The following is a 26,770-nucleotide window of genomic DNA, read 5'->3' on the forward strand; positions in this document are numbered from 1 at the left end:
ATGTCTATAAAAAGTTTGATCGATAGAGAAATCAACATTTATGTATTACATGAATATATATACAAATATATTTGCACTTTAAGAATATTTAAACGTTAAATTAAAATATAAAAAAAGCTAACGAGACATTCTGACAGACAAACGTACCCGCTAACATCATCATCATCATAATCACCTAAATAAACGTCACGTTACCAAATCAATATAATGTCTCTTACATGCAATATTGCCATTGTTGTTTATCTTTGCAGGAAGAAAACAAAACGAAATAATTATATTAAAAAACTAAAAAATATTTAATAACAATATTGGAATGTTTAACCTTCAATTAACCAAAAAAAAATAAATAATAATAATAATCGAACACAAGAGAAATCAAATAAAAAATGTAATATTGACGTAAGATTTAAAAAGAAATTAAATTATAAAATGATATTAAATGTGAAAAAACACACTAAATAGTTTGATATATTTTTATTTAATAAGAAAAATTTACGAAATACATATATCAAAAAAATTTTGAATTCCTAAAGGGGGTTTCAATTAGTTTTATAATTTGTTAGTTCTGCAGCCAATTACAGAATATATAAAGATCAACAATTAGCACTTAACTAATTCTCTATTGCTTTCCTTTAAGATATTTCTATTTCTTTTTGTGTATCTCTGTTTACAAAAAATGTCGAATGACATCTTCTGTCGTTAAACCCTGTACATATTTTATGTCACTTTGCTTTTATAGTTGACGGAATAGTTAGAATTCAAGCATTAAATTATATTAGCCATTTTTTTGAAATTGTTCGTGTAGTGTTTGAGAAAAATAATATGTATTTCACTAAAATAGCAACGACTTGTAAAAACACAGTACAAATTCGTTATTAAAATTAATCTTCGGGTTTCTTACTCCTCAGTTAAACTAGGCTTAACTTGTTGTTAGATTAAACTCGGAACAAATTTAGGTGGACTTGAACATATGATTGTGTTTTTCAGTTTTAGATTTAAGTTCAGTTAACTTTGTTAGTATTGCCAACTTTTCGTTCAAAAACATAAACAATGAACAGCTGTTTTTTGCAAACAATACTTTTGTAAAATGGAAAATTTTGGAAAAATGTTTAATAAACATTTAAAACAATAATAAATAAAACAAAACAAATCAGAAAATTGAAATTTATTTAAAATATTAAGTTTTTGTTCTTTCGAAATCATTGTTTTATTGTTCTTGATAATTGATTTCTCAGTTATAACTTAAGTTTGGCCAATAACACTCGGTTAAACTAAGATAATAAGTAACTTTACTGTTTAATGAAAAACAGAAAACATGTATTAAACTAGGTTTAAAGAAAGAATGTAGATTATCATTATCTGAAAAACCCGCCCTCAATCAGCTAATTTTATTTGCTATTTTAAGCGCCCCTGGAGGTGGTTTAAACTTGAGCAAAAAATGAAAAACAGCTTCACAATATGTTTTTTTGTTTTAAATTTAAGTTTTCATTAATTTTCACATTACATTTGCAATTGTCTTCTTCTTTAAAAAAAAAAAAAAACATGCGTTGTTTTGAAAGCAGTGACGTTTTCTGTTGTTTTGTATGGCAACACTGTGAAGTTTAATCTTGCACTCAAAAACATCAAAAGGGGATTAACATCAGAATTAATTTATTTTTAGATTAAAAGACATTTCGAAGACTTTTGATTGCTATAAATAGTGTCCATTAGATGACTGTCTTCAAGAATGTTTGACAAGATCGAAAACTTAGACTCTAGGTCAATAAATTCTCTATCAATTCTACAATATTATAAATAATATTATAAATCGGAGAAATACATTAACAATATGTTACAAACTTAATAACTAAACAAAAGTAATACATTTTCTATGTAGATTCAATAAGAACAAAATTAACATTCAGCTTAAAACAACTAAAAAGTAAAAGTGTCTGCCCGATATCTGTTCTTTTATTAACACTTATCGTACATGAATACAAAATAAAACTCTCAGATCATAGAACAAAATCTTATGATTAATAGAAAAGATAATATTGGCACTATACAATTTACGTATCTATCATTTTAAAATACATATTACGTGGTCCAACTATAGCAAGCTTTGAAACGATAAAAAAACAGCTAAAGAAAAAATCCTTTTGGCCAAGTGCCCAACTAGCGAGTGATGAAAAAAAAATAGCAAAGAATTTTATGCTAAAACAACAAATGATAATGATTATTGTCGTTGTTGTACTTTCAATTTTTAAATAATTTTTTTTCTTAATAAACAAGAAGCCAAATCGTTAAATGATAAATTGCACCAGCTGTTAAACACCTTTTTGTGTAATTAAGAAAATTTGTAGTGATTTAAACAAATTAACAAAATTCAATTTATAAAATAATACTATTTTTCTTTTGTTTACAAACATCTATAAGAAAAAATTAATTAAATTTAATTTAAACTAATTATATTTTTTAGCATTTTATTCAAAAACATAATGAAATAAACAAACAAACAATATTACAACTCTAATAAATTTTCTTTTAACTATAATTAAAAATTGATTATAATTAAGATTAAGATATCTTTAATAAGGTTTATTATTGGCTTTATGACCCAACAAATTTTGTATTTTGCAAATAGTGTATTATTAGTTTTGTAGAAATTTATGATTTAAATAAAACAGAAATTTATTTATTACACCCTGCATATCGTTATTTTGACTAATTCAAAAAACTTTTTCATACAATATGGATCAAGGCAAAGAATATAACAAAGTGAAGTCAATGGCGAATTCAGAAATGAATGTCGAAGTGTTTTAAGTGAGTACATGATGCCCTATCCCACGGTGGCCTTTTTCATCCACTGGGTAGACTTGACAATGGTAACATCGCGCCTGAATCCTTTAATGAACAACTCAGGTGGCAATTTTTGTATATGGATTGGGCCTATAGACGGGTGGGTGAGACCCGCCGTAACCCACATTCATCCCGTACCTTATACAATTAATACCAACTCATTTCTAACGCTTAGTCCCACAGCCACTCCTTTGTGGGGTATCTATTGTTTCGGCAACAGCACCGAACATATTCCGAAATATTGATTTACTTTACATCAGTCTTTTAATCGGAACTCACTCTTCCCGCGAATTTGGGTTTAAACCAAAGCCACTAGGTGGATTCCGAAGGAACCTCAACCAACTGATCAGCCAGGACATAGTCCTGGCAACTGGCCACCCGTAGTACCAGATAATGTGGTGCTCTAGTTCAACCTCTTTTCAATCTATGCAAGGACTAAGCCAGGCAGTAGACTGTAACCAATTTATAATCCCGGCCAGACTGAGGTATTTAAAAACCCCTCTGTTCCTCGCGATTGCAATAACGCCAAGGTAGAGGTTTCACCAAGGTAACATGGCCCCGGGGAAGGCGAATTCAGAAAATTACATATCTTGCATATGAACGACTTTTATTTTTGTATGGAGTCTCAGGATGTTTTTCATGATTCATGAAAAATAAAATAATCAGCTGTTGAAATCACAATCGTAAATAACGTTTAGAAAAAATACGGCTGTAGTCTGGACTATATAGAGTACAGTGTGAAATTTTGTTTGTCTAAACTATGGACTATATTTTAGTCTACAGTCTGTACTATTGTTAAATGTTTAGTCTGGACTAAAGCTCAGTATATAGTCTGTATTTTATTCTAGTCTACACTAATATCTAGTCTAATTTCTGGACTGTGTTCTTATTTTTAGGCTAGGCAACTATAGAGTACAATTTAGTCTATAGTCTGAACTATAGATTAGTCTATAGTCTGAACTATAGATTAGCCTATAGTCTGGACTATAGATTAGTCTATAGTCTGAACTATAGATTAGTCTATAGTCTGAACTATAGATTAGTCTATAGTCTGAACTATAGATTAGTCTATAGTCTGGACTATAGATTTTTATACAGTCTGGACTATAGATTAGCCTATAGTTTGGACTATATGTGAGTCTATTAGTCTATAGTCTGGGCTATATATAAGCTAATAAGTAGGGCTATAAATAATTCTGTAGTATGGGCTATATATAAGTATACGGTCTGAAGTATAGATTAGTCTATAGCCTGGACTATAAGTTAGTATATTAAGGGCGGGTTTCTTAATACTCAGTAAACTAGGTTTAACTTGTTGTGAGATTAAACTCGGAACAAATTTAGGAGGACATTAACCGATGATTGTGTTTTTCACTTATGGATCTAGGATCAGTTAACTTAGTTAGTATTGCCAACTTTTCAGTCAAAAACATAAACAATGAACAGCTGTTTTTTTGCAAATATCACTTTTGTAAAATGTAAAATTTTAGAAAAAATAAAAATAAACATTTAAAACAGTAATAATATCCATAGAAGAAATCAGAAAATTACTTTTTACTTAAAATATTAAGTGTTTCTTCATTCGAATTCATTATTTTATTGTTTTTGTTGTTAGTGTTAAGTTTAATTAATTAATTAAGTTGATAGAGTTAAGTTTAATTGGCCAATTACACTCAGTTAAACTAAGATAATAAGAAACTTTACTGATTACTGAAAAACATGAAACATATATTAAACCAGGTTTAACCAAAGAATGAAGATTATCTTTATCAGAAAAAATTAGTCTATAGTCAGAACCATAAATTAGTCTATAGTCTAAACTATAAATTAGTCTATATTCTAGACTATAGATTAATCTACAGTCTGGATTATAAATAACGCTATACGTAGTCTAAAACTAGTTCAGTGAAGATGCTCCCATAGACACAAGTCACCTACACTGACAATTTTAGTATAGGGTATTAAATGATAGGTTATGCCACCTATAATTATCTACTTGTTTTTCATTAATTTTCATAATCATTCATACGTAAAAGTGTATGATTTTTATTAGTGTTGCCAAATTTGATTAATTATTTTAAACGTATAAATCAATTTTTAACATATTTTAGAAAATTTATTATTTTCATTTAAAAATCAACACATTTATGTCTACGAGTAAAATTAATATTGTTAGCTTGTCTTGAACAGTTTTTTTTTTGCATTTAAATTTAAATATTTTCTAAATATTTAAAATTAAAAACAATCACCATGTGCTAATTAACATAAGCTAACTGTAGGTATGATAAAACTAAAGTCGCTTAAATAAATAGAGGAATTAATTTTTTATTTTCTTTACAGCTGTTTTTTGAGTAGGCTCTTTAATATTCTCAACAAAAAAGAATCTCTTCATCTTTATAAATATTATTAACATCATCATCTAACAAGTGAATTTATTAAATAAACATTTTTACACATTTTTCTATTCACAAAGTATTTGTCACGTTTTTTTTTTTGTATTTTTTTCGCTTGCTTTTTGTGACATTCCATATAACAAACACAATATGTAATCATATGTTTTCATATTTAAATATGTACATATATAAATTACACTTACTACAAAAGAGTAAAATAATATTATATTAAGAGTAATATACTCTCATTTGCCAAAAGCTAATTTAACGCGTATGCAATTAGATATGTAGTAATTTAACTATGGAAATATATTTCTAAAAATTAATTCTAAATAATAAACAAAATACAGGATACAATTACACAAATAGAATTTAATTAAAGGAATGGTTTCAAAGAAGAATATGTTTTGTAACCCTAAAACGACGAATACAAAAAATATATGTGATTTGTTTATATTTCTTCATAACTATCCCTCTATTGCCTCTCTTATACAAAGTTGTCTCTAACATACAGTCTGTCACAAAAGTTTTCATATGAAATATCTTAAAAACCGTTGCTAGTTAACGACCTATAATGTAATCGATTAAATATCTATAGAAATTGTCAAACTAGAAGAAAATGCTGGGCAAAGAAACTCTCAAAAACCATATTTCTAATTTCAAGTCTTTCAAGTCTATGGACCTAATGAAGTCTACAAATTTAGCTAATAGGTCTTTAAGCTTCTCTAGATTTAAGTAGAAAACACTTTTTTTACATTCGAAGCATGTGCTTTATGAGAATGATATCAACACCTACACAGCAATGTTTAGGATCTTTATAGTTTTAGGTTATGTTAGGTTATACACCATAAAAAGATGCAACTCCTCTCAGTGCAACCCAAAAATTCTACAACCTGGAAGTTATATCGAAACAAATCCTTAAAGAAGAAAGTTTAAAGGAATATGAATCTCTTTATAAAATACTGTAGAATGAATTGTCCTAATAAAACCCTAGTAGTATGCGACTGTTAAGACAGTGGCATATCGTTCCCATGACAATCGGTTCCTCGTACCGGAACGACTCGGACTTCAATGAACAACGACCAAGGATTGTCAACCCAGCCACACTGCTGCTACAACAACAACAACAGTGGTATATTATATGTTCGATCATAGTTTCTCTGCATCTTAACATAAATAGCTATAGTCCGATATATTGCGATTACACTTCTGACAAAGGTCCTAATTGAATCCTATCAGAACCCTTATACTGCTCTTATCCAACACAACAACAGTGGTATATTATATGTTCAATCATAGTTTCTCTGCATCTTAACATAAATAGCTATAGTCCGATATATTACGATTACACTTGCTGACAAAAGTCCTAATTGAATCCTATCAGAACCCTTAGACTGCTCTTATCCAACACAGTCTAATCGTAAACTGTATAATTTCTATAATTCACAACTAGACACAAACTGATAAATTCAACTGTACAATCAATATGATTCCGTATATTTTCCAACGCTCTCCAGAAAGCTAGTATCAATGCTTAAATGATATTCCATTCGTTTATCTATAGAAACTTTAGACATCCTAATTCGATTCCATTTGCACTACTATAATAAAGGCAAATGTTGTTCTTCAAAAGAATAGATTAAGTTAAAAGTTTGACTAATATCGGGTTAGTTGTGTATATAGATTATGATTTATTTCATGAGTTCTTGACAGATATACAATCAATATCTGGAACTCATGACTTATCCTATATACAAAGTTTATTAGTTAATTTATGGACCCTATATAGTCGAACAAACCTAAATTTCAGGTTCATAGATGAGAATTTAATATTTTTTGTTTAATTTAAGGTTACTTTTCTCAGGAATATTCCTTTTGTAAGTCTGCGGTAAAACTAAAAGAAGTGATACACGGTTGTTAGATCTTACAACGTTGTGAGTAAAATGTTCGGAAAATATGTAACAATCGTCTGAACTTAGAATTTTTCTTTTGCAACGGTGTCAGACTGACAATATTTGTAAGTGTAATATTTGTAAATTTATAAGTTGGCAGTGTTATTAGACATTTTTTGCACATTTTACTGCCAACGTTGTAAGATCTAACAACCGTGTATACATATACAGTTCTTAATTATTTTTATCTACTTATATATATATATATATAAAAGAGTAGCGTTACTGACTGACTGATTCATCATCGCACAGCCCAAACGGCTGAACCTAGAATCATGAAATTTTGACAGTAGATGTGTTTCTGATAATGTAGATCCAATAAGGAGGGATTTTTGGAAATTTGCACATTTACGGGTAAAAAGGGGAAAATCGGGTAAAACAGGTTTTCTTAATTATCTTACACAATTTTAGTGATAAAAGAAAAATTTTAAATGCACCTGTATCTACTCCTTAAATGAGCAGACGGGTGTCTGGTACTTTTTTTTTGAACTAATTAACATAAGAAAAGTTTTCTTAATATTTTGGATACATCTCTCATAACTATGAGACACCTGTTTCGTACTTTTTTAAAATTCAGTCCTTTTTGGGTGTAAATGAGAGAAAACTGTATTTATGGTACTTTTTTTTAGCACATTAAGAAAACTTTTTAGGTTTATTGAATTATTCCTATTAAATTACGGACTAACTCTGTAATATTTATTCTGATAAAATGTTTGCTATTTCACTGAGGAAAAAAGTACCAAAAAGAAAAAACGGGAAATTAAATTTTTTTTCAAACTTATGGGCCAATTTTTATAAAATATGAAAAAAGTAGTTTATTTGCTCACATATAATATTATTATTTTGGAATTCGAGTACTAAGGCCTATATAGGACCAAATTCAAGCTAATTGTTTGGTACTTTTTGAATGCACTATTTTTCTGGAACAAATGAATGCAGATTTGAATCGTTTGAGTTTTATCTGTTATATATAGATTTAAATACGGAATATTTTGTAAACTTAATTCTCGAAAGAGTATATTTCTAAGCAAAAAGGGGAAACAGTGTACTCTTTTTATTAGTACTTTCCACTTAGGTAAAATTTATTCCACTTTTGGTACTTTTTCTTCCTTCAAATGATACTCCATGTATGTTCGTTAATATGAACTCAAAACACATGATTATTAAACATACACGGTCCTCATTGAATAAGATTCGTTAAGAGACAACTTTTTAGTACTGTTTATCTCATAAATTGTACTTTTTTAATTTTCTAAATTATTCAACCTAGGAACATTAATTTTAACATACATGGTCTTGACTGAATAATATTCTGTAAGTAGGAATTATTTGATACTTTTCTATTTTTCAAATAGTACCTTTTACATTTTTTATAATGGTTAACCGGAACACACGGTCCTTATTAAATGAGAATTTATTGAGAGAGATTATTGTACTTTTTCGTTTTTACGATATTGAACATAGTTAGGGTAGCGAAGCACCCAGGGTATGCTAGTTACAATATAAAACCCTTTCAATGTCAAGATATATACAAAGAAATAAATAATTTCAACCTGAGCTTGATATTCATTGAGTTATTTAAATATAAAACTTTCAGTTCTAGGAATCACAGTTTAATTTAAATTATTTTTTTTTTATTTTTGCAGTAGAGCCTTTTTACTTAAAGCGAAAGAATTACATAGCTTGCCACAACAATAATAAAATTAAATAAAAAATCAATTTAAAAAAACATAATACCACCTCTTAGGGGTGACAGTGGACAGACCTATAGTATTTTAGCCGAAGAGACGGACGTACACAATGATGGTCATTATTAGAGTTGAGTGTTGTTTCTTTCACATTTGCTTGTTTTCATTTATTTGTTTGTTGTTTTGCTTACTTGCTTTTTTGCACATTGATATCTGTGTGTGTGTCTGTCTGAGTGCCTACATGATGTCTCTGTACAACAACTTGTTCATGAATTTCTAATACGAAAAAAACACATTCTGTACAAATATTTTATTTTTTCACTACAAACTTTTTATAATCACAATAACGATAGTGTGTATTGATAAGAAAATGTTTTGAGACAGTTTAAAAGACATCGTTAGAATCAAGGGGACTTTGGGAGGAGTGCGCAATAAGTGGCCCCAAAAGCAAAAACAACGGTAGGAGTTTAATTTTGCGCGTGTTTCATTTTTCACATTTTGCACTTATTAGTTGTTGTTGCAATTTGCTACTGTTAACTATTGTTGTAGTAGTTTAAAAAGACTAAAAAATGTTGTCCGTTTAGCGTCATTATTAGAGCTTTTTAAACTTAATATAATTTGACAAGATAAGTCTTAAATTGTTGAGTCTTCCATTTTCGATGTCAAGCGCTACATGTCAAATATGATTTCTCTAAAAATTACCGTCATACAGAAAATGTTACACTGACATTATGGATTTCTGGCTTAAATTAACCTAGAGGATCGTACGATAACAAATTAGTACGAATCTGTACAAATTCTTTTAAATGTTGAGCTATTGAATCGTGCTAAATGACCCTGGAATATAAGCTCAACTTATACAGCTCCAATATTTACAAAGATCGCAAAAAATCCCAGATATTTTTAAGACATTATTACCTTTCGGTTTTGGATATTCACCTCTGGGACACTAAATATTATCGTTCAAATGAAAATTTAGCGATTTAAATATTGCCACTAGATGCCAATTAACTGAATCATATTAAGAATTACTTTTGTAGCTTTATGATCGAATGAATAAGAATGAGAAAAGTTGATCTCATGTGGGATGGGATCACTCCCATCCCTTGAACTTTTTTTGGAATTTAAAAATTTAAATGGCGCTGCATATAGCGAGCATAGTACCAGGATAACAATCCAAGAAGCCTTGTCCAAGAAATGACCTATACCTTTGTACTGGAAGTAAGATCGCTTACACTTAGCTAATGAGTTTTATGGTCTCCAGCTAAATCCAATATTCCACCATGTATCAAAGTAAAAGTTCGGTTATAAATACGAAAGCATATGATTAATATGTAAAACTCGAAAAAACAATAATGCGGTATTGTTATTCGATGCCACATACTAAATCAAACGTAAAACTCTCGAAGGCAGAGCAAAGAGGGCGGCCTGATTACCCTTAATAGATAATGCCAAATGACACACAACGATCTTCCTTCACCCAGAACTGAATTACGAATGTGTAACATGAACTTGTTGCAAACAATAGTCGATTTTGTATGCAACAGCTGTTCAATGTTTACAAAATTTCATTTCACAACAGCAAACTTCACAGGGAAATTTTTTTGCACGATCAAAAAGTAAACGAAAAAAGTGAAATGTTAATTGGCGATTGGGGTGATTTATTTTAAGTTTTAAGAGCTCAAATATCGCTTCCCAATTCTTTTTCAGTTCACAGTGTGGAAGAAACTAAAATGTTTGCAAATAAATTTTCAGCATGGGCGAGAAAAAGGAGTATTATGGGTACTAAATGTTCATATGTTCCTAACTTTTTATAAATCTTTAAAATTTCATTAATTTCTAACGCTTTTTGAAATTTAATACAGTTGTTAACATTTATTTATTGTTATAAAAAAAAGAGAGCGCGTGTTTAGAGTTTTCGTAGTTGGAAGGTAATAAAGAGGAAAGAAGGTTAATTTAATTACCAACCAGAGATGGAAAGTTTTCTTTATTTATTTATTTATTCATTAGTTATAAAAATGCAAATAGATACTGAGATCTGTTTTGTGTTTCTATTAATTATTCATATATTTAAATCTTTTAAACATTTTTACACTTCTTTGTTAGTCTATTAGTATAGAAATAGTGAATATTAACACATTCTGACATAGGATTTTTTTTTTTATGTTTTAGGTACATATTTAAGGAGCTTTTATTGAAATTTTACTTTAAATTACAATACTTGACTTGTAATTGATTTCTGGAGTATTGCCTAACTAGCAATATTACTCTTTTAAATGATAGACACTGCAAATAGACAATTGTTTACACTAGCTAAGATAAGTAAATGGGAAAGTTGATTACTCGTTAGTTTACCTGTAGATATTTAGAAGACTAATGACTTTTCTCATAATAACAAAGTTTTCACTATAAAATCAAACTAATTAAGTATTTATTTACGAAACACTGTTTTGAATAGGCAATAATATTTAAAAATCACCTGTTTTCCAGCCCTGTCAATCTAACAACCATAATAATCTATAAATTTCTTTAAACAAATATGATTTAAAAGTAAATTAGGTTTTTTATCACATTTATTTTAGAAAAATAAACATTTAAATTAAATACGCAATTCACATAGACACTGTATATACATATGTTAGACCAGACAGACAGACAGACAGACATATCTATCATTACGATAATTTAATGTTAATGTCATTGTATACAAAAAAAGTTTTAACACCCAACAAAAATTATCTATGTGATTGAAAAATATAAAGTTTTTGAAAAAAACACGCTCATTAAAAACAAATATTAATTTTTAAGATTAGTTTTTGGTATTTTTAATATAAAGTATATTGATTACACTATGTCGTTTGTAACACATTGAAATATTAGTTAATCTTAAAGCCGTAATACGCGATTGTCAGATCTTACAACGATGTCAGTAAAATCTTCAGAAAATGTCTAACAATCGTCCAAACTTACATTTTTGCTCTTTTTGCATTAAGTACTGGCAATATTTCAAGACAAAATTTGTAAGTTGACACTGTTATTATACATTTTCTTCACATTTTACTGCCAACGTTGTAAGATCTAACAACCGTGTATATACAGAATAAGATTCCATTAGGATCTAGCTATGTCCGTCTGTCTGTCTGATGAATTTGTTACCCAAAAGACTGTATTCCGATCACCAAATCGGTGAATTGGCAACAAATTTAAAACTAAACTAATGTAGGGAACCTAGAGATTTTAAATATTTAGACCATGTAGCCAAAATATGAAATAGATTGAACCAGATAAGTTATTGTAGTTTTAACGATTAAAAATACCATATACATAAATAAGAATCGACATAAATGAATTCAAACACTTCTAATTGTTTTATCTCAGTGTGTCACACAAAATTTCTAGCGATATTTGATGATGATAATAACCTAAACATAAAATTTGTTTAGGTTATTGACTGGCAAGTTGTTGGTCGTAGCGATAGCTAAACATACAAACAATATTTAAACGCGTAGTAAAATTTTATTAATTCAATTAAAGAAAAAAAAACAAAAAAGGGGCCAGTGTTTTTTCTTTTAAATCAGCTGTTTTTGTTATTGTTTTTTTATTTTTTTCTATTAAGTCTTTTCGTTTTTTTTTATAGAAACCCAATAATAAATAGATTCTCCGATTATATTCTTTATCTCTATAGAGCATTTTTATGTGTCGCATTTGTGTATTTCAAGTAGAAATATTGTTTGATTGTTCTTTTATTTCTTTAAAATGTTTAAAAATGTTGTAGGTATATACATATGTATGTATGTCTGAATATTTCATTCTTTTTCGATTGGCTTGAAGCCAAATCAAAACATTAAAAGATATAGCAAGAAAGACAAGAAAACTACTACAACTACTATCTATCTATCCAGTCATATGGTTTCTATGGGATTGTCTACATTTATTTGTCGAGAAAAAAACATAAAAATTAAATAAATATTTAGTATGTATATACTTGTGTTCTCAGTATATGAATGTATGTAAAACGCAATGTTGGAGGTAAATTGTTAAAAAAAAAAACTATACCTATTTGTATATAAATGTATGTATACAAAATTTATTTTAATATTTTTGTTTCCAAAACCACATGTTTTTAGATGATTTGGTTTTATTTAATAGAGAAAAAAGGTTAGAGATTTTGTATTGTATTGGATTAAAAAACTTGTTTGATATGATATATTACGAAAACTAACAAACTTTTCAATTAAATCTTGGTTAATTATAATATAAACTTTTTTAATTTATTCAAAATTGTCAGAAGTTCCATTTGCTAATTATTTCGATTTTCGGCTAATACCTTTAACATTATTAATCTAAATTAAACTTTTTAATCTGAATAGGTGGTTTTTATAACCTTTAGTTCTAAGTTTAGTTAACCCATAAATCATTATTGCCATGATAGATTCAATGTACTGATGAGTATCTACATGTATTTCATGGCATAACTTCCTTTTCATTTGTGAATAATGAACGGAGTCTGATCTTTTAAGAATCTCAATGTTGAATTTTAAAGTATCTAGGTTAGCTTCATAGGAGGATGTATACTATATCAAATCCGACGATATACCCATAGTCAGCTATTGGGCCTGTTGAGCGTTCCTTATCGTGAAAAAAAAGTTCACTAAATGAATTATTTTCCAATGTTTAGAAACTCAGTTTCCTGAACGTAATTCCTAAGAATCTTGCAATCAGTGTTAGACCGAAATGTTATTTCCGGAATAACATCACTTCCAAGATACTTAGATCTAACTTCGATAAATGCCATGCAATGGTAAAGAAAGTATCTAAGTTTGCAATATTAAGTTAATTACAAGTTAAAAACCAGTAAGAGTAAGTTTTTGAGTTGACAATCAATTGTCAATTAATAATCAGATTAGTTAATCAAACAGAAGATTAAACTTCGCTGTGTTGCCATGCAAAACAACAGAAAACGTCACTTTTTGTTATCAAAACAATGAATGTTTTATAAAAGAAGAAGAAGACAATTGTAAATGTAATATGAAAATTAATGGGAAAAAGCTTCTGGAATGAAATTCCCTTAAAAGAATTGACAAATGATTTCGAAATTAAGCCAGGAATCTAACTTTTAAGTAAATCATCCAGTTAGTATTTCAGTTACCTTTTGAAATTAAATTCCCATAAATGAATTGACAAATGATCTCGAAATTAAGCCAATGGCTTTTCAGGAATATCCGATCGCGTAAATTTCGCTCAGTTAAAACCAGCCATGGAAACTTCCTACATAAACGAAAAGGAAAAAAAACAAAGAAAGAAGCTTTTAACACTAACACCACAAGTATTTTAACAAAACCAAAGGCCCTGAGAAGAGCCCCTCTAAGCGATATCATCGAAAGTTTTTATATCGCTAAAACTTTTATTCGAGTTATGAAAGATATAGAATAATAGTTTCTCCACCTTTTACATTTAATGTTTTCCAGTCCACCTTAGAACGTTATACAGTCCATTACAAAAACTGATATACAACGGAAATGACGTTAAAAATCATACAACCAGTAATGAGGATCTGAGAGAAACGATACTGTCGTAGATTTCCAAGCCTACAATAGGAAACACTTCCTAGTCAGCGATACGTTACTCAAAGACTGTTTTTTGGTTTTTTAATAGTCTGCATTTCATACGACCAAGTCGTGGATCATGTTAAAAGAACAGTTTTGTGATTAGTTTGTTTACATCGCAACATAAAATGAAACTATTTTTGTTCACTCATTAGATTTGTTTTAAATCAGTTGTAGGCTTAGTTGATCCAAAAAAAAATCATTCGGTTTTATCCACAAATTACCCTACTTTGCCCACATATCAGATCATTCTATTCTTTTTCATCTTTCTGTCATTTCAATTGTCATATTTTATGTTGACATTTCAAACGAGTTGATATTTCAAACGAGAAAATAACTGACCATCAATTAACCGTTACTGTTCATCGATACTATTTTCTCATTTCCACTATTTTGTCTTCATTTTTTATTATTCCTTTTCCAAATATTATTTAACTCATTCATACTTTTTAAAAACAACAATAAATACCTCTACATACAACCTATCACATATGATACAAACTTAAATTGCAATAAAGAGAATGAAATAGAGCGCAATAAAGAGAATATTAGAAATGCGCGCGCATTATTAAAGAGTTTTGAAAAAAATATATAAACTGAAGCAAAGGAAGTAAAAAATACTATATAATAAAATATATACATTTTTTCTTACTGTATTGAATGTGAGCGCAACTAAAAAAACAAATAATAAAAATAAGTGTTGTCAATTTGCAGCGGTCATATTGATTTCTAGTGATTATAAATTTGAATAATATTTAAGCAATAGGCAATTGTTAATTAATTTTTGGGATCAAGTTGTCTAGCAGAAGCCTTCTTTCTTTCTTTCGAAACAGCAATACGTTATAATTAGTTTGGTTAGACTATTAAAATTGTAAAGAGTCGTTTTCGCTAAAGCAAAAATGTTCCAATTTGTTTTGCGAAATCATTTTCTTCCGCATCTAAAAACGGAGTAACTCCCAGGGCTTTGGATTTTTTGACGACAATTCAGGAATTAAGTTTGGTATGACAACCAAAGGAATTCTAACATTCTTTTGCTTTATGATTGGGCTATTATCTGTATATCCTGGAACAATACTTATCATTCATGTAAACCCATTTTCTACCAAAAATAAACTCGTATTATCAAAACAAGTCGACAATATTGCTTTCTCCCAAATGTAGTGAATGCAATAGAAAATACATTGGAATCAATTGCCAATCAGACACTTATTAGGGAAAATTTCTGTACTATTTTTCTTTGTCCCAAGGGAAATCGACAATAGTAAGCAAAATAGTTTTTTTTTAATATAAAATAATGTATAAGTCGCTACAGTTCCGCTATCGATAATCTGCTTGAATTATTTGAGGATAAAGTTTTTCTCAAAAGCCTTGATGAAGCATTTTCTGCATTTCGATAACGTTTACGCATGCAGTAACGCAATGATCAAAAAAAGGTATTCCAACAAAAAACTGAATCGTAAGAAAAAGAAGAATCAATTCAATTTCTTTTCAATGCTTTACGATTGCTTGTATTCTGCATTTTGATCGTAATTACGTTTTTGTAAGTTGTTGTTTATGTGGCGAAAAGTTGAATCGAAATGCAGAATACCAAAGTTGCCAAACGGAGAAAATTTAGATACAAATTGAAATGTTGAGTAGGGGCCATTAATACCTTAGTTCCAGCGAATTGTCCTTGCCAGACACTCCTGAGCGATTTTACAAAATTTTAGTACTATAACTAAAATGATTTCCCTCATTACATTATTATTTACATACTGTTAAACCTATAATACTTCCACAACTCTACCGTTCTTGCAGAACATCCAAACTGTTTAACTGGTCTTAAAATTGTATGTCTATCTTTATAGAGTTTCTTATGTAGATGAGGCGTAACGTGGTAGGATTCCTTAGAACCTTTAAAGAAAGATTTTCCTTTATATTATTTGAACAATGTCTTAAAAGACAAATGTATATATCTCACATCTTAGAAACTCTAGCTTTCATAACTTTATGCTAAGTTTCAGAGGACATTTGAGTGATGTTAGATTTTTGAGATATAGTTTTTTGATTAAGATATTTGTATTTAAAATATTCAAATTGACAGCTGTCAGTAGTCATTCAATTATAACTATTATCACTGAAGTTATAACAGCAATTTTTTAAATTTATTTTCACCAATTAACTTTAATGATCTAGGTACATATTTTACAGATTTTATAACGCCCCCCTAAAAAGCATTGAATTTTTCACAAAAAACGCCAAATTGTTCACATTTAAGAAAAAAAATATTTTATAACCTCTAAAAAACAAAAAAAATCAAAAATGTAGGCATGTTTTTTTTTTAAAAAAAAATATGATTAAAAATTGATAAATTTTTAGCAGACAAATTATGATAAATTATTTTAAGTTATTATTTGTTTATTGTGTGATTTCTACACCGAAAAAAGCACATGATTTTTGGCAGTTTTTTTTACAAAGTTTTTGTTGTTTTTGCTGATAGTTTTGTTTGGTTAGTTATTACAATTTACAGTATTTTTCACACTTTTTTAAGTTTTCTTTAATTCCATTGTTTGGTGGCATCAATTCTCGACATGTTAATCTAATTAATAGTAAAATTAAACAAATTGTTAAACTAAGTACCTATTTTAAACCAATTGTTGATAGTTTAAAAGGGAAAAGGAAGGGTAAGGGTTAATAGTGTTATGGAAATACAGTAGAAAGGGAGTGATAGGTATGTTAAGGTAGTAAAGAAATTAACAAAGAACAATTGTTTCTTTTACGGGCATTTTGTTTTTTTTTTTTTTTGCTTTACAATTAATAGCAGTAGGTACAGTCAATAATGATGTAGAGAATAATAAAAAATAATAAGAAAATGAATGAATTAAATCAATATGACAACAACTACAACCACAACACAATAACACCAAACAGAACAGAACCTTTTACCATATTAAACCCCATACAGCTCTTCCCTTTACCATTGATTGAAGTTACTGAATAACATGGTAATGGAAAGTAAGGTAAAAGAAGACAACAAACAACACCTTGTGTTTTTATTAGACTTTGGCAAGGGCAATAGACATCCTTGACGCTAAAAAGTGGCTCTGTCTGTCTGATTGTGTTTGAGCATTATGCATTCGATTGTGCAAGTGTATTTGTTGTTATGATTAACAACAAAAACAAACTGGGAAACAGTTGTTGGTTCTTTTATTTAAAAGACAAATTTGTGCAATTTTCTTATATTAATTAAATTGTCCATTTAGAAGAATATTATTAAAAAATAATTAAATAAATTACACTCTACAGCCTGTCGTTGATTTTGTTGGTATGATAAATTGTTTGCATGTGCTTTTCTGATTTGTCAGTTTGACAGTAACAGCAACAGAAACAACAATACTTTTTTTAACACAGTCTCTCACATACACAAAAACTCTAATATACACACATACGTTTAAACACATACATTATTTTTTCAATTGCTAAATGTTCACGTGTTTTTAAGATTTTTTCTTCTTCTTCTTTGTATAATTTTTTCTTAGTTTACACACTTTTTTCTTTAAATTTTTTGATTAATTTTTATAATTTATTTTCTTATTATATTCACTAATATTTATTGAGTTTTTTATACACTTTTTTTCTCAGTTAAATTTTTCTTTTTCTTCTTTGTTTTCGATTTGTTTCTATTTTTTATTTAATTTTTTTTTGTTAATTTTTTTTACTCACCATGTTTCCAAATTACTGAATTTTTTCGTTACGACTTTGCCCAAATCGATACCCAAACGGTCGACAATTCTTTGGGCCAAATCCGGATGCGATGTACCCGAAAACACTTTAATGTTTGGCATTCTGGAGTGTAATGAATTTATTAAGGCTTGTTTCTCCAAATTGTCGCGTATCAAACTTTTTGCGCGTATCGGATTAGCAGATCGAACTGGCATCACACAATCTACGAGTACAAGTTTTTATATTTTACAAAAAATAAAAAAAACACATTAATAAAAACAACAAAAAGCCATATGAGCAACAACAACAATAGTATTTTTTCTCTTAATTCTATGTTAGTATGAGTTTAATTTAGTGGTAGTAGTGCTCTAGTAGGTAGAAAATTTAAAATTTTATTTAAATTGTTCTCTTTTACTCAAAATTCTCTTACATTCTTGCAAAAAAAAAAAAAGAAAACACTCTATTGAATCGACTCTAATTTTTATCTCTTTTTCATTATTTTATTTTCTACTAATTTGTCTCTAATATAAATGTTTGTGTGTTACACTGTGAGTTGTATCTGTTAGGTGGTTTGTTGTTGTTTTGCTTTTTCTATTCTCTACAAGTGTTGGTGTTTTTCTTCGTTTTATTTTATTTTTCGTTTTCTGTAAGTTTATTTTAAGTTAGTGGGGGTTTATTTTGTCGTTTCTTTTTTAGTTCAATTTGTTAAAGTTTTCTTAGTTAGCTTTTAACAACCCCATGTGATAAATTTGTTGAAAGCTTTTTGTTCTCTGTTTACTCTTAAAGTTTAAGCTTTAGCAAAAAACAACACAGTGAGATAAACTCTTGAAAAGATTTTGAAGGTTTTCAAAATGCCGGTAGATACAAATTTGTATTTATATCTTGGAGTTAAACAGTGGCGTAGTTATATTTAACTTTATAGTTTAAGATTATTTGCAAGCAGGGATGGCAAATGGAAATTTTAAATTGTAGAGAACAGTGAACAATTGAAAAAAAGGCGTAAGTAAGTTTAATCAAATCCTGGAGGAATACACCTATGTAGGTCTCCACCGGACCTGTTGTACGCTCCTTGACCAGTGTCTGTGGTAAAAATCAAATTCATGACCTAAAACACTAATCCACCAAAGGCACACTTGTCAATATATAAGCGCTTTGCTCGAGTACTTGAGCTATCTAATCTCTGACCATTGCTGTCCCGTTGCTGAACTTCCGAGATTTAAAACATCACTTCCATTTACAACCACGCAGATGGTGTCTGATGAAGTACGAATTCATCAAATAAGCCGAGACTTTGTTTTTAATTAACAGGGACACACTGTGTTAATTCTGATATGGTCAGAGTTTACTCTGAACATATCTGGACAAGGAAGGAAAATTCAATGGTATCATTTGTATATAAGAGAAAAACCTACGACACATTTATTATAGGTAAACGGGTGAGTGACGCCCGCATATCCCACGCTTAGTCCCACGGTCACACCTCTGTGGAGTATCTTTCATTTCGGCAACAGCACCGAACTTATCCCGAAATATTAACTTTATCTTACATCAGTTTTTTAATAGCAACTCACTCTTCTTCTGAATTTGGGTTTTAACCACAGCTACTACGTGGATCCCGAAGGAACCTCAACCAACTGACCAGCCAGGACATAGTCCTGCGGGCAACTGGGCACCCGTAGTACCAGATTATGTGGTTCTCTGATCTGACTTCTTTTCAATTTATGCAAGGACTAAGCAGGCAGTAAACTGTAAACACCAATTTATCCCGGCCAACTGGAGGTATTGGTAGTACTCCGGATTGCTACACACCAAGATGGTATCTGTCATCAAGGATAATATGCCCGGGGGCACTAATCTATAGACTAGACTAGATGACACTAATCTATATATAAGAGAAAAGACAAAATGCTGCGATATACGTTTGTCAAATCTTACAACGCTGGCAGTAAAATGATCAGAAAATGTCGAACAATCGTGTGAACTTACAATTTTTGCTTGAAAACGTTGTCAGATATTTTTGAAAAATGTTCTGACAATATTGTAAGATCTAACAACCGTGTACATATACATAGTTTAAGTAGTATGTAAAAGTAGAGAAAGTAAATGGGTATTTCACAAAGATTACAAAGTTATAGAAAATCCTAATAATTCAACTATTTCCCACTAAAAACATTTTCAATAACATTTTTCATCTTAGTTTTTATGACATTTGAAAAAACTCATCAGATACGGCTAATAAAAAATACTAATTACAAAAAACGATATACCTGGTAACAGGTACTAAATTTTAAAGCGAAATCTATATATTTCAGTTGTATAAAATAAGATAGAACATTTTCAAAATGAAACATAAAAAAACTTAACATTTTCTATAACATGTTTTTATCAGTTTAACGAACGTAAAGTTGATATTTTATTTCATTAACACTGTAACAAAAAATATTGCGATTTGAAATTTGTATAAATTTTTACATATACACCGTGAATGTACATACTTACATACATTCCCATATATCAAGTTTTTGACAGAAGTTTTTTGCCCTCTCATTTTTAGTTCTGTTGTCTTTTCTATAAGTATTACTAAAAATTTCGGTTTATTTTTGTTTTTAAGTTAATATTATTTGTGAGATTTTTTTTTTAAATTATTGTTTTACTTTCGCATTATAGAATTATGTAAAAGATAAAATTATTTTTAAGAATAAAAAAATAAATACAGTAATGAGTAAATCATAAACTACAAAATTATAGTAAAAACAATAAAATCATAGAATGTTTCATTTTTTTTAATTCAATATATAGAAGACAAAAGAGAGCAGGGCAAAAAGCCTTCTCAAACTGAAAAAGTCTGAGGTTAGTATAATGTTACTATTATTAGTGGACATTCAGATTTATGGGAACAACTATACAAAATTGTAAGAAAAAATTGTGACGAATGTAGAAGTTAGTTAATTATTTTAGAGATAACAGCCATTTTTATAAAACTATTTTTGAAATTTACAAATATAAAAATATTTTCTGGCCTATTCTAAATAACAAATTTCCGGGGAGTTTTTTCCCTCTCCTATACATAAAGAACTCCTGGGAAATTATTGTTCATAACAGCAAAATTTTGTATTCTGTAGAATTATTTGTAAATTTATAGAGTTTGAAAAATACTAAACATTTTCAAGTAGAAAACAAATTCTTCGGATATCTATAAATGCTAATAATAATTTATATTTTAATTTTAACCATTAAAATATTTAAAATTTAAATTTTTAAATTGAATGATTTAAGAAAAACACGTGTTTTTAATGAAGTTAATTTAATCACATAAAAATAAGAATATTTAAAGTCAATTCACATTTTTTTTGCAATACAGAAAACAGAATATTGAACATTCAATGTCTAATTATTTCACCATCATCATTAATAAATAATGCAAAACAAATCGTATTGTTTTCAAATAAATACTTTTAAATCTTCCATTGGTAACACCTTTGAACTTAGTCTAGTAGATATCAGTACATGTATTGAAGCATAACGAGACAAATATTTACAAAATTTGTATAACATACGTCACTGGGGGTACTAGGTACATATGTATAGCATATAGCAACATTTGAAATAATTAAACGTTTAATACAGAATATGATAAGAACGAAAGAAAAACACTGATAACAACGATTTAATTTCAATAAACACTTGTCGTAAGGACAACAGGTCAAGATTAGCAACAATTTACACGAGGTTATCTCAAATAACAGCCTTTTCCCCTTTAGTTGAGAACGCCACTGAGCTTTACTTTAAGAGAGCGAGTTTTAAAAGAATGCACTCAATCAAACACTTTCACAGACAGCACACTGTCAGACAAACACGTGTTTATTTATAAACGAGAAAATTGCATAGAATTTTTAAATCTCTTAAGCGCCAAAATGCAAATTGTGTTTGAGTAAATGAATGCAACTCTCGAGAAAGAACCTCATAATTTAATTTAAAAACAAATATTTTCACAGGCAAAACACACACAAAAATATATAGAGATACTAAGATGTATTTATTATTCTTTAACTACCAGCTGTACACAAATAATTAAACAAAATAATTTAGAAAAAAAAAAACAAAAAATTACAAAATTTTCCACTAACCATTTTCGTCAGTATCCATGCGTCCAGGCATTTCGTAAACTCCAAACCTGATTAAAAGTGAATGATTTTTTGTTTTGTTTTAAATTATTAGTTTCTTTTTTTTTAAATTATTATAAACTTAATTCAACAACACACTTTTTGTACATTTATCTTAAGTATCGGTTGGTTTGGTAGTTTGTTGGATTGTGTTTAGAAATTGTGACCGTTCATGACCTCTGTCAAGAATTCAATAGCGAAAAATTTGTTTGAAATGAGACTTTTTTCGTGTTTTCACTTTTATTTTTTACAAAATTTTAATTTGTATTGAATTTTTTTTTCAAAAACTACGAAAACTGTTTGGTATTAGTTGTGTGCTGTTTACACTGCAAATACTGATACAAACAAAATATTTTTTTTTATTATTTTTTATTTTATTATAATTATGTCTTTCTTCTCTAGTTGATTGTACTAACGTAAAGGGCGCAAGACTAGAGCGTAAAAACAATAATATTAACGATATTGTTATTGTTTTGTTCAAGAAATTGTTGGCAAAAAAAGCAACAATTCAACAGTACGTTCTACAATCGAACAAATAACATACATATGTTCTTATTTACATCAAGATTAATAAAGAGAGTGCTATATTTGTAAGAGTAACGCGTAAAGAGATTAAAGCTTTTGTAAGCTTTATTTCCGTTTATTTTTGCATCACAGTTAGTTTTCAGAGAGCAGTGATTAGTTATTATTCTGTTGCACAGGGGATAATAAATGTCTCACAAGTATCTGTTCCGAAATAGTTGTACACAATTCAGTACAATTGTTCCTTTTTCTGTACTTTTAGTAGACTAATCCATATACTAGTACGGAATGTTAGTTCTAGGGTTCTATAGTTGAAACGAAAAGTCGACTTTTTGCATTTTATGAAAAGTCGACTTTCGACTTTTTGCATTTAGTTAAAAGTCGATTTTTCGACTTTTAATATTTTATGCATTAAAAAGTCGACTTTTCGACTATTTTCGACTTTTTCCGACTTTTCGACTATTTTCGACTTTTGACTTTTTTCGACTTTCCGACTTTTTTTTGACTATTTTCGACTTTTTCCGACCAGAGTTAAAAATTTATAAAGTTGCCAGAAGCGAAAATTTATAATGTTGCCATTTAACATTATATTATTATTATTATTATTATTATTATTATTTACTATTATTAATACAAAAAATTATTTATATTTTTTCTATTTGTTGCAATTTTTTGATTTTTTTCAACTTCTTTCTATTTTCGACTTTTTTCGACTTTTTCCGACTATTTTCGATTTTTTCGACTTCTTTCGAATTTTTCCGACTTTTCGACTTTTTTCGACTCTTTCCGACTTTTCGACTTTTTTCGACAAAAAGTCGATTGTTCGATTATTCGAAAGTCGATTTATAGAACCCTAGTTAGTTCGTTGTCTAGTCAGTAGACTAGACCATAAAATACTGACTCGACTATCCAATAGACTTGTCCATACAATAGTCAATGGACTAGTTCAAAAAGGAATAGTCAAAATTCTATATCTTATAAAAGTCAATAAACTTGTCAATGATCTAATTAATAAACTAGTCAATAAAGTAAAATCAATTTGTGCTGCAAGTTACAAGAACAAAAGAGTGGAATTCCTGGACGCGTAGAATGATTCAAGTTGGTCTACTTTATACTTTTGTAAGCGTCAAAAGCGGTGCAGGAAGATATCAGCTGATTTCGACAATTTATATTTGAATTATATCCCACACCACACTAGTAGGGAGGGTACTATGTGTACCATCCGTATAACAAAAAAGAGAATAAAAGTCGTATGATTTATATTATTTGTGTTTACACGATTGGTATAAAACAATAACAAGGTAAGATGGAAACAGCTGTTTCACATTTTTTGTATGTGTCTACATAAAAATACATCCCTGATTTTTTAATCATTTCAGAAAATGAAGAGAGCCATACGACTTTCCGATTCCATCCGTATTCTCTCTCAATGTGTGATGGTTTAATTACATACTGCGTTTAGACGATCCCATCCGTACTCTTTTCCACAAATTTTTGACAGATCGTATTACTTGTGTGATCGTGTAAAGCCGACTTTAATAACACAGCCAAATTTTGTAATGATACAAACTCATCTTTAGAAAATGGCTGGAAGTTTATAGTAACACGAATTAATTCTACATTAATAACTTTGAAGTAGACGTAAATGTCTTTACTAAAATTTATAAGGATAGACCCATATTTACCCTTACCCCTATATAAGCCCCCTTATAGTACATCTCATGCCATTCCTTTTTGTGGGATAGTAATTTTCTTTGGGAACACTCGGTCCAGTTGAAGTTCAAGAATTCAACTCGACTAGAATTTTTCTCTATGATATCTGCTCGTATGTGGAAAGTAGAGAAATTGCCAATAAATAATAAAGCCAATAAGATGAAAATGATCCGAACAGTTGGGCTGTTGTAGTGAAGAAAATGGGTTGTGCTGCTCCAAAAGTTATTGTAAACGCCGGACAAATAAGTGGGGAAGCAAGGGCAAAGGAAAGACAATCTTTGGCTAAGATAAAGTGGAAAATCCGGAAAACTTCGAAATTAAGAACTTTTTTCTTAATGCAGACGGTTAAAGAATTTATATTGGGTATTAGATAGACTAAATTAAAATATTTAAAAATGATCAAGATCATTTTTAATAAATAGGTACGCATTTTATCAAAAATTCTAAAAGTATTTTACAAAATTAATTTATGCTTCTTATTTCCGGCTTATCAGTTTAAAAAACTTTAAAACATAATTTCAGAATAAATTCTGCTAAAAAACACAAAAATAGACAGACATTTTCGAGTGAAAACAACAATCAGTTCTCTAATATAATTAAGAAAAAAATCACGTTTTTTTACAAAGTTGACAACTTAAAAATAGATCGCAAAAAATACAAATATACAATAGATCCATAGATAGTTGCTGAAATTATACAAACAAAATGTATACAAAAACATATAGACATATTTTGGTTATGTTCTTCTTTCCAATTACAGTTGAAAACAACAAAAATTGTTAAGTATTTATGTATGTATTGGAAAAAAATTTAAAAAAAATTGGCCAAAATAATTTTAAAAACATAGAAAACAATTGACGCAGTTTTTCGAAACCACGTGTAGTAAACGCACGCAATAACATACACACTAAAAACATATGAACGCCACACATTCTTATACAAAATCACACAAACACAGTAAGTTTTCATATACAAATTGTTGTTGTTTATTGGCAAAAAAGGTAAATATCTATTTTAATAATAAACAAGTAAAAATTACTCATGTAATTGCAAAATAAAAAATGTATTTTACTCACTTATTAGACCAGTGAAAAATGTTTTTTCTTCTTGACGCCCGAAAAAATATGGTTTTCTTTCTTAAATTTGCATAAAATGTTTAGAAAATAAAAGTCACTACACACAACGATAATAACACACTTGTTTATTGATTCGGTTTACTTTGTAGAGTGAAACCGTACTTTTTTCCAACACTAAACTTTCCGTGTCTGTGTTTGAGATTAACAAAAAAACGAGTTGAGAATTTAAGATTTAGTTGTTGTCCATACAAACGCTGAATGCGTTATGGTTTCAGATTCACAGTAACTCCAGCCATAAGAACACTCACAGATACTCCACTACTACACTTGCAAATACTTGTACAAAATTCATTGGGGATGTGCAAAATAGTATAAGTCGAAATTGTACCAACTGGACAATGAAAAAGTACTATTTTAATACTCACTATCAAAAGAAATAATGTTGAATTAGATTTGTTATTCCGCAGTAAAGATTTCGGCAGGGAGTATCAGAAACGAGTTCCTTAATATCAGAGGAATACATTCCATTGTAATATTGGTAGAAGAATTAAACACACATTACATTTCAATGGAACTTTAGAGAATATATAGAGCTAGATACACTACTTTCTCAGATAATATATATTTTACACCGAATTGGACATTGGAAATATAACTAAACAAATAAACCCTTCTTATCTGTTTAAAGCTATGTTGGAAGTAAAATGTATAAAAAAATATTGAACTACTGTGTCAACTTACAATTTTTGTCTTGTAAGAGGTTTTTCTGACAACTTTGCGTGTTTAAGTTTACACGATTGTTAGACAGCTTCGGGTTTAAGAAACCACCGAAATTGTGCTGCAATTCAATTCTTTTATTTATCATTTCTTTTTTCTTGTCTCTTAAAGTTTGTTGGCGAGTATGAAAAAACTCAAATTGTCTAACCTGGCACAGGTTGGTTCAGGAGAGCCCTGCTTGGCAACAAACAAAAGCTTGACCGTTCTTAACCAATAATACCGATGACGCCAGAGATGTTCCTGAATTACGACTCCTATTTATAATTTCAGTCAAATTTATACTTTAGTTTTAAAATTGTCCAAAAGTACCAGTAATTGTACGACAATAAAAAAAATGCAA

At 29.0% G+C, this 26,770-nt stretch overlaps 1 protein-coding gene across 3 annotated transcripts in view; it reads right to left on the minus strand.

Moving 5' to 3' along the window:
* LOC111684555 (ribose-phosphate pyrophosphokinase 2) overlaps positions 1-25,905 on the minus strand; it is a 39,065-nt gene extending 13,160 nt beyond the window's left edge. The window contains exons 1-3 of one of the 3 annotated variants that reach the window (XM_046951109.1): positions 25,654-25,905; positions 22,307-22,353; positions 18,180-18,402 (exon numbers count right to left, since the gene is read on the minus strand). In XM_046951109.1, coding sequence (XP_046807065.1) covers positions 18,180-18,402; positions 22,307-22,337 — 254 coding nt within the window. In that variant the 5' untranslated portion in view covers positions 22,338-22,353; positions 25,654-25,905. Of the gene's footprint in view, positions 1-18,179; positions 18,403-22,306; positions 22,705-25,653 lie in introns of those variants that run through there. The other 2 variants (XM_046951110.1, XM_046951111.1) reach the window with 2 other exon arrangements.
* Positions 25,906-26,770: the final 865 nt, after the last annotated feature.

Source organism: Lucilia cuprina, chromosome 5 (assembly GCF_022045245.1).
Source record: "Lucilia cuprina isolate Lc7/37 chromosome 5, ASM2204524v1, whole genome shotgun sequence".
Classification (NCBI taxonomy): Eukaryota; Metazoa; Arthropoda; class Insecta; order Diptera; family Calliphoridae; genus Lucilia; species Lucilia cuprina.